The 9922-nt window shown below is 46.4% G+C and overlaps 2 protein-coding genes across 2 annotated transcripts in view; one reads left to right on the top strand and one right to left on the bottom strand.

Annotated features, from left to right (window-relative positions):
• Positions 1-289: 289 nt before the first annotated feature.
• mrpl33 (mitochondrial ribosomal protein L33) lies at positions 290-3103 on the top strand. Its single transcript, XM_069160940.1, has 4 exons — positions 290-420; positions 1073-1091; positions 1191-1297; positions 2597-3103. Exons 1-4 carry the CDS (start codon positions 399-401, stop codon positions 2644-2646), a joined length of 198 nt encoding a protein of 65 aa, XP_069017041.1. The 5' UTR covers positions 290-398; the 3' UTR covers positions 2647-3103.
• rbks (ribokinase) overlaps positions 2614-9922 on the bottom strand; it is a 32197-nt gene continuing 24888 nt past the window's right edge. Inside the window, exon 9 of the mRNA XM_069160939.1 lies at positions 2614-3410. Coding sequence (XP_069017040.1) covers positions 3237-3410 — 174 coding nt within the window. The 3' untranslated portion in view covers positions 2614-3236. The remainder of the gene's footprint in view (positions 3411-9922) is intronic.

Here is a 9922-nt window from a genome sequence, read left to right as displayed (position 1 = left end):
TAGCTGATTGACCAGTAAAATCCTTTATATATATATATTTTTATAAATAAATGATAAGCATTTCTTAAGCCAGTTTCGTGTTATTATCTCTTGGCTGAGAAACAGTTCATTGTTGTCCTGAAGATGTTAACATCAGGGTGTATATCCACAAGTGTAAAACAGGCTCTATCCATTCATAGGAATTACAAAACACCCCTCATCATCAGCACGGGGACGCGCGCGCGTTACCGAGTCCGCCGCGCTGCAAGCGCTTTGGTTGAAATGCCCCTTTAAGAGGAACCGGAAGTGTTATCGTTCCCACATCCGGACGTTCAACTCCTCAATGTGACCTGCCTCGGCGAACAGAGTTGTGCTTTAATAACTGCACTCGAGGAGTAATTAGAAGTCTCCAAAAAAAAATGTTTCTTACCACCGTAAACTGTAAGTGTGTTATTTAGTTTAATGAAATATTATCAGATAGCCCGGCTCGTGCGCAGTCGCGGGACGCTTGTTGTCCTTTCCTTGTAGCTCCACACGTGTTAAAAAAAAAACAACAAAAAAAAACAACAAGTGTTTTGTGCTCCATCGTCGTCAGATATTCTTTATTATAATCGTCGTTAAACACTGGAGGCATCAACTGGACACACATCTTCCGTTCAGTGAAAGGCACGTTTATTTGTGGAGCACATTTCAACAGCGGGGCAATTCAAAGTGCTTCACATCAAAACATCAAAACATCAGGCGAAAAGAAAAGGACATCGATTAAAACATTTAAGCGAGCTAAAAAGTAGGAAACGAGTTTAAGACATCCTCAAATCTGGTTCACTTCAGCAAACAGAGAAGTCTTGATTTAAAGGAGCAGACCTGCAGCTTTCTGGGACTTTGTTCCAGATATGTGGACCATATGGATGATAAAATAAGATATATATATATATTTTTTTTTTAACTTGTCTCCCTATTTGGGAACCGTGTTAAAAATGGCACTTCTCATTCATAAGCTTTACAAATAACCATTTCCACGAACGTGAAGCGACTGGATGCATTTCACTGTCTTGATTCTCAACGCATTTGTCTTTTGCTCTTTTTTTTGCAGTGGCGAAGGCGAAATCCAAGTAAGTGCATTTCTGAACCGTTCAGCGGTTTCGATCGTCTTCAGCAGGCGGTGAGTTAAGTCGCCGCTAACGCATGGTCTCGTGTGCTCCTCCCGTCAGGACCATCCTGGTGCAGATGATGAGCGCCGCGGGGACGGGATACTTCTTCAACACCAAAAGGAACCGTCTCAGAGACAAGCTGGTGCTCCGCAAGCACGATCCGTTCGGTAAGACGCGGCCGACCGCCGACACCCTGCTCGTACCGAGATCCCCGCGCGAAGCTCTTCGCCCTAACGTCGCCGGGATGCTTTGCGCTCGCTCGTCGGCGGTCCGAATCAGTGGGACGCATCGTTTCCGACTAGTGTGACGTACTTTCTTTGTTCAGCGCTCACCGAAAACATGCAAAACATCTGGGCTTTCTACTCGTGAAGAACCTCGTCGAGTGATAAATTCACAGCTGATAAATCCTCGCGATGACACTCGACGGTGACGGGCTCCTCCAAAACAACCGACCGAGGATCTACAATAGAAGCTAGCCCATGCCCACAAAACAGAGAAAAGGTTATAAAAAAATATATTTAAAGAACTTTCAGCTTGAAGTCGCCACCGTCTGACATATCATTTAAAAAAAAAAAAAAAAAAACCTGTAGTTTGGGGAGAACCGTTGGAGTCGGGATACGATTTCATCCATCTTTCAGATAAAACTGCACAATCCGCTGGGCCGAGATGCTTTATGGTTTTTGTTGCGTGGCGGTCAGCGACGCGGAAAACACGCGGTGAAACGGGGCAGAAAAAGAAACCCCCGTTTAAATGTCGGCAACTTGCGAGTTAAGTTGCCGAATCAAAAGCGGCACATATTTTACATGCGGTTTTTGAGACAGCTGGTACGGGAGCGTTTGTGCTTTCGCCGTGGACCCGAGCAGAGAGGGTACGTCACGTGCTGTACCGAACTTGGGGATATTGGCAACGTAGATCCTGGAAATCTATCGCAGTGAGACGACGAGCTCGGCAAAGGTGTGTGTGTGTTGTTTTTTTATTTTATTTTAATGGGGGCATAAAAATGCTGCTCAAAACGCCTGTCAAGCTCATTGTTTCACTGCGATAGATTTCCAGGATCTACGTCGCCAACAATGACACAATACTAACTTTCCGCGACCTCTAATCAAATGATTTAACTTCCCTCTGTTCCCCCAGAACTTTTCCATAAACTCTGATGTGTGCTCTCCGCTGGTCACAAACACATGTGACTCAACTTGGACTACTTCCTTTTTTTAAATTATAAAGTAACAGCACACGAACACGTTAAAGAAGGACTGATCTTTGTAATCTGTCTGCTTCTTTTATTTTTTTCATTGTTTTTTTTTATATTGGTGGCGTATTGTTACTTTAGAGAGGAAACCACCCATAATGGGGTTTGCTTATGTGTGTGTGTGTGTGTGTGTGTGTGTGTGTGTGTGTGTGTGTAAATAAGTGAACTCCATGTGATGTGAATCCTTCCATTTACTATCTGCTTTTTGTCCCTGCAGTGAACAAGCACGTCCTGTTCTTCGAGAAGAGGAAGATCAGATCCATTTAACGAGGCGCCAGCGTATACGGACAATATAAACATGTGAGGTTTAAACGAGACGGTTTTTATTGTCGCGGATTACACGGAGTGCTTCATCGGTCGACGTTTGTTATCGCCTGGCTTCTGAGGATTTCTTCCCGGATCAGTAAAAAAGAAAAAGAAAAAGAAAAAAGAAGCTTCTACTCTCCACACCGCAGCAGCTCAGGATGATGCAAACTCCTGCTGAGCTTCGACAAAGTCTCAACTCTTTTAAAGGAAAAAGTACCACTCCTGTATACAAGTTATTTACGGGGACCACCGCAGCGGCTCCAATAATGCTCAGCGGCTCCATGAAGTGTGCTTCATTTAATACGAGACACCAGTGTAGAAGGTCAACATTTAAACTGAGTGAATGTCCTCAAGCCACTTGTAAAATGCGATCTGTTTTTTTTTGTTGTTGTTGTTTTTTTGTGTGTGTGTGGAGGGAGGGGGGGAGTGTAATTCAATAAATTATGTCAATAATTATTTCCTCACTCGTTCATTCTTGAATTTCTCAAAAGCAGCTTATGTCACAGTCGGCGTGACCCGATCCGGACCGGCTCCGTTCAGCGCCGCCGCTCTCAGAACAGTTCAGCCGGTAGATCCCGTCTGAAGGAAAAAGAAGACTGCGTGCCAACAGCCTGCACGCTCACACATGCCACCCGATTGGCTCGGCGGGCCATCTCCTCCAGCGGCATTGTGGGATAATTAGCCATGTAAAAGGCCAGCGCTCCAATAAAGCTGTCTCCAGCACCCTGGGAAGACACAATATTACAGAGATGCTTTATTGAATTTCACCTGCGATGCAAACAAGTTGATCGTCCACATATTACTCAGCGGGACCTGAAAAAAAAAAAAAAAAAAGGCTGCGAGAACAAGTGTGTGTGCGAGCGAGGAATAATAAGACCGAAAAAAGTGATGTGACTCATCTGAAAGCTTTCCTATTTTAAAAATGCTTCATAATGTATTTTGGAGAGAACAGCAACACTCCAGGTGGATGTTTTGAAAACGACGGGGTCATTTTTAATTCACTGGGCTTGTCAACAGTAGGGGGTGCTGTGGCATTTGTCAGTTATTGCTCTTTAGTGCTGCCTGGAGTCTCTACTAGTTGGAAATGTCTTTTCTTTTTTTTTCTCGTGTGAAAATGTGTCTCAGTCAGTTCTTTCAGCCAAACATCTGTATTTAGGGCTTTAATCATTTTCATACAGTTGAAGTACAAAGCTCATGAAACCTCTTAAAAGTGGTACGATTGTTCCACAGCATCCTTTAAATATTTGAAAAAAACATTTTTTTTTTTTTTTTTTTTTACTGACAACCTGGAAAAACCACAACTATTGAACTAAATGCATTATTACCTGTTTAAATGACTGATGGGTTTCTGTGATGATGTATAAGCCCCCCCCCTCCCTCCCCCCAAATCGTCGCTAATCAACCAATTAATGAATTTGTATTGGTGTTTTTTTTTCTTCCTCAAAAAAAAAAAAAAAGGAAAAAGAGCAAACAAAACCGCCAATGGGTTTACTAACTGCTTTTCAAAGTCAGCTAAAACGCACATGACTGTTTTACGGCTTCACCATAACTGCCAGCAGCTCTTGGTTTTGGCCATTACCGCCAGCACATAAATCAGATTTTTTTTTTTTTTTCTCCTCATCTATTGATAAAGATGGAATGTGCTGTCTGTGCCCTGGAGGCGGGGTGGGGGTGGGGCGGGGTGGGGTGGGGGGTTTGGCTGGCTGGCTGGCTGGCTGGCTGGCTGGCTGGCTGGGACGGGATGCCGAAGGGGGGAGGGGGGGGGGGGGCTCGCTGATGGGAAAAGGCTCAATGGTATGTGGCGACACGCTCATGTTTAACCACAAATGGCCCCCCGACGCTGGTTCTCACAAGCCTGCTCCATTACTCATCACCTCGGCTCTCAAAAGAGCTCATTGCACTCTCTCTCTCTCTTCTGAGCACCTCTGTAAGCCCCCCCTTCGCCCCCCCACCCTCCCACTTCAGTCACTAACCTCAAAGTAACCCTTCTGTCATGGTGATGCTTGTTGGTTGTGTGAGGATGATTCAGCGACATGGGGCAAACAAAAAAAACCCAGCCCAGCGTCAGAGGGCCACGCCCCCTTGTGACCCACTGGAGACAGAAGGGGCCAAACGGAGCTCTTAAACTGATATCAAGCATGAAACCATTCTTCGTTAAGCCACATGTAAACGTCTCGTTCAGATTTGGCATTTGAAAAGATAGTTATCGCACCCCCCCCCCCCGGTGTGACTCCTGGACTGCAAAGATGCTGGAAACAGTGAGATCAGAGATGAAACATTTCACAGGCCCGGTGGATTTCCATGTTGAAAGGTGTTTACGTCTCCCGTCTGGTAGCTGCATGGGTTGGGCGACGAGGCACCGATGAAGCGGTCCCACTGGTTTGGCTCTGGCCCGTCTCCCAGTTCACATGTCGCAGTTGAGACGTTACGGCTCTTGAGTGATGCTTGTGACCGGTGATCGACGCATTTGCTTTCAGTCACCTGTTGACATTCCAGTCATCTACCATCAAATCCCTGCAAAAACAACCCACCTTCCTCCTGTCTCACTGCAACAGGGTGAGGCTGAAACAGGTTTCTGCCAACACCAGCATTAAGAGCTAAACTCCTGATAACCTACATTTTGTCATGAATAAACAATTAACTTGAACTCAGATTTGCCTTCAGACAGTACCTGCGTTTTTATGCAAACAGGATTTCTCCTGCTTGGAGCTCTTTAAATAACCGGGTTACATTTTGATCATCAAAATTACCAAAGCTCAGGAAAGATTTGGAAGTTCACTGTGAAATTACCTTCTAGATTTTTTTTTTTTTTCAAGAATTTTAACATTTGGCAAATATTGGGTAGCTATGACATTTCATTTAATTAGCTACTCTAGTTGCTTTCACAATTCAAATTCGGATGGCCCATATACATCTGACTTCTGTTCAGCTGAGTGTCTTTAAGAGCACATTTTTGGTAATTTGTGAACACAAATGAGTGTTTCCTATTACAAATTTAAAATGTGTGCTGTATTGTACAAGATTCATAACCTCAAAATGCTGCATGTACATGTACTTTGTTTTAGTGTACAGTACGAGTTCAAACTTAACATGCCACATTCTTTACCCAATTAGGTGTCAACACAACGCTAACTTCTTTTCATTTTTCAGAAATATCAATTTATTTGGCTTCATGTTTTGATCGCTCCATGAATGCAGGTCCAATATTTGCTTATTTTAGCTCTGTTTTGGTCTCCACCAACACCTGAGGTGAATATCTGGCTGCTGAGCTGCTAAAGGCTCCACTACGTTCACCAGCTCGCTGCTAACTGCAAGTGCATAAGCAACCTAGAATAGAAATGCCGAATTTTTAAAAAGTGAAAGTCTTGCAAAAAAACGTTCTAAAAAATGGTGGGAAAATGGTCCACCGATGAAAACGAAATGCCACAACGACTAGAAGTCTGAGAAATAGCGCCACCGGCTGTTTTGCGCTGCTACGAGAGCGATGAGACAGAAACAAAACAGTTAAGTCGTCGGCCATAATCGAAAACGATAAGTTAAAAGAGGAGTTAAAAATGCTCGGGTGATGTTTCTCTGTGGCTTCGTCGCTTGAAGTGACACTTGTCACGTTGACATAGCTGATCCGTCGTCAATATGAAAGTACAGGTTATAGCTTCAAGGGGCCGGTATGATAAGAGATACAATTTGCCAAATATTTGAAAGAGGACTTGACTGCTCCCGTCTAAACTCCTGCTCAGTTGACTCCGAGCCGCCATCTAACCTTTCTCCGTCTTACTAACAACGTCTCCTTGTCTGAGACTGGCATGTGACGCCACCCGGATTGAGTGAATGAAGCTCAACTGGGTTGACAAGCGCTGCCCCCTTCAGCTCCGCCGCCGCCGCCCTCGACACAGTTTGGTGAAGGTTAGATCCGGAGGCCTGTCACTCAAGTGACACAAGCACTTGCCGTGGACGAGCCGTGATGCTCTCGCCGCTCGGCCGCTCGTCCGCCGTCCGCCGCGTCTTGACCCGGGTGGCGTTCCTCCGCCTCTTCTGTGCCGGTACTCACGCCGAAGCTCAAAATTAGGATGGCAGACACCTCTGCGAGAAGCTCGCCGAATCAACGGAGTGTGCTGTCGGAACTTTCTGGACTGTCCTTTGCGCAGTGACGCCGCAATGAAATGTGCGATCAGAGAGCGAAGAGGACAATAAATTACCAATAACTTCAGGATAATTCACCCGCGGCACATCTGACGCCACAGCGGCGAACCCGTGGACGCTGAAACCTTTTCAAGTCGTTGCTGTGAACGTTTTACATCCCGTCACTGACAAAACTCCAGAGAAATGACCTTTCTGCAACGCTTCATGCAGAAGCACGAGTGGTGTTTTGTTTAGAATAAAAGACAACAACGGGCTGAACAGCTGAACACAAGCAGCGGTAACTGCCGCGGCTGCACCGGCAAACAAAGGAGCGCACACAGACACGCACAGAAGTCCATCGACGGAAAATCCAAAGACAATAGCGGCGCCCACACGCTTTGATTGACAAGTGGTCTTTGTAGAGTGAAGTGCCGAGACACCACGGCAGCGAGCGCTAAGCACACAAAACAGACACGAAAACAAAACCTATAGAAAAAACGCAGATCTCGAGAGGAGTGCACACAATGCACATCTGTCACGTTACAGTCGGCTGTCCCCGCTGAACCTTCAGAGCCTCCCTCGGCGTGCGACTGTGTTTCTCACCCAGAGGCCTCCCGCAATCTCGACTCCCATCCCGGTGTGACAGACGGAGCTGTGTGCAGTTAACTGATGCAGCCTATAGCTTTTGTCAATGAGAGGCACCCTGGGGAGAGCAAAGACCAACTGAGGGGCAGCGCTGACTCACAGCGGCTTCCACTCTCGGAAGCTTCCAGTAAGACTCGGAAAAACAGCCAGGAACGATTCCTCTGAAAGGGGGAGGCGGGGGGGGGGGAAGACTCGCGATCAAAAACACATTTAATTGGACCAATTACACCCCTCACATCTTTGATCCGTCCGCAGAGCTTTGTGTTAGTCCTCTATCACTCCTTTGTGCATAGCACTAATTGACATGACGATGCACAAGCGGAGGTCGGGCCTAACATCTGGGCTGCTGAAACAGCTGCTGCTGCAGCACGTGCAGGCCGTTAAAACATGCTGATGTGGCAGTTTTTCTCATCGTGTCATGCTGACCTCCGAGTACGCAGGGTTGAGGAATGCAAAACTCAGGAGGTATTCCCTTACCCCGGGCTTCCAGGAAGGAATCATGCAATTGTTCCTCACTTGTCTCCAGTCATTTGAGAAATCTGGGAATAATTTGTCTGTCCAGACCCACTGCACCGCTGTAATGTCTGGTTCAGGCAGCACTGTCTACCTTTCGCCCTACACAGTGGACCTCCCGCTGCAGTGGAAACCAAGGCCACCCAAGTCCTGCTAGGGCTAAAAAGGTACTGGATGTGTGTGTTTGAGTGTGTGTGTGTGCGTGTGTGTGTGTGTGTGTGTGGGTGTGTGTGCGTGCGCGTGTGTGTGCGTGTGTGTGCGTGTGTGCGTGCGCACGCCCGCACTAAAATCTCATCTAACTGTCCACACAAAACAGCCGAGGCTGTGATCTCAAGGAGGGAAGCCTGTTCTCAATTTAAGACAAAAGGGACACAAATGGATAAGCGAGGAAGAGGAGGAGGAGGAGGAGGAGGAGGAGGAGCAGGAATGGGGGAGACCTGCAGTAGATGAAGTGGATTTTCTTTGTTTTTCATCCAGATTAACGGCCCTGACTCAGATCACAAAGAGAATGTGTAATTCAGACAGTTGCAAGAGGAGAAGATGATGAAATAGTTACTGTCGAGAGAAAGCTAAATGAGTTCGCAGCACTTCATTAAGCAAGCGAGATCAATCAATCGGACGTGTTCCCACTGGGATGAGTTGAAACAAAGTGGCAAAATAGAAAAAGAGGGATTTTTGTACTTGTTCCAATTACTAGCGGGTCATGCCACCTGCCAGCTCAACAGTAGCATAGCGAAAATAGAGAAAAACCGCAGGTGACTCACTGTGTTGATATCGAAGAATCGCAGCCGAAAACACGGCTTCAATTCAGTCTGATAGCAGTGAAACTGGAGAGCACAAAACATAAATATATATATATTAAAAAAAACAACTAGTGCTGACAAGCTTGGAGGCAATTTTTAAAAAACATTTCCGACGCCATTACTTAAAAGAAAAAACAACAACAACTAAGATTTACTTAGAGGCTTGTGTTACCAGAACAAGCTCAAAAGAAGTGAATAATGATCCTGATAACAACCTGTTGTTTTTTTTCCTCTCTCCAGTAAAAAAAAAAAAAAAAAAGAAAAAAAGAAAGAGCCTTACTGGAAGAGGGATTATGATGTCCAGAAGAGTTAAACACTACAGAATTTATGGGCCCATCAAAGAACAGAAGGGGTGGGTTGAGAGCGTGTGTGTGTGTGTGTGTGTGTGTGTGTGTCTAAGAGGGGGGGGGGGGGGGGGGGGGGGGACATGCAGCAGGCCCGACCGCAGCTTTCTGCTGACTGATACAGGCCCAAGGGGGTGAGTCATGGGAGGAGAGAGGTGGTGGGGGCCGAGGGGGTGAGGTGGGAGGGGGCAGGTACTCCTTGGGGCTGTTGGGAAGTGGGGAGAGCAGAGTTGGTGAATAAGGGCAGTTGTGTGTGTCTGCTTTCAAATGTGAGGGCCAGGAGGAGGTCACACACACACACACGTGCACACACACACACACACACGTGCACACACACACACACACACACACACACACACACACACACACACACACACACACACACACACACACACCGCGCAAGAAAGCCAGCACTTTGTTCACGAAATGCCAAAGTGACCCGGGACAACAAGCAGACGCTGCCGTTGACTTCAGCTGTTGTAACTTCAGGAATGTGTCCGCAAACACACCACACTCAAGAGGACTCGCTCTTCACCGCCCCGTGTGTTTCCCTCACTTTCGTAATGGTTTCATGTAAAGCTAAGGTCACTCCAGTTCTTAGTATTCTGCGGAAAGTATAACACCATAAAAGTCCCCGAGGGAAGCATTGTGTAAAAGAACCCATTACACAAACAATTAAACCCCAAAGCAGGTCTGATTAAAGCAGGGAGGTGATTAACACCCCGGTGCAATGACGTATTTGGTTGGTAGAACTCGGGGCCGCAAAACCCTCGGCAGCAGGAAGCGTACACAGCGAACTGAAGCTCGAGTGAC

This window comes from Embiotoca jacksoni, unplaced genomic scaffold, assembly GCF_022577435.1.
Source record: "Embiotoca jacksoni isolate LCO1_2020_lvr unplaced genomic scaffold, fEmbJac1.0.p SCAF_27, whole genome shotgun sequence".
Lineage (NCBI taxonomy): Eukaryota > Metazoa > Chordata > Actinopteri > Embiotocidae > Embiotoca > Embiotoca jacksoni.
This window is presented reverse-complemented; position numbering and strand designations above follow the sequence as displayed.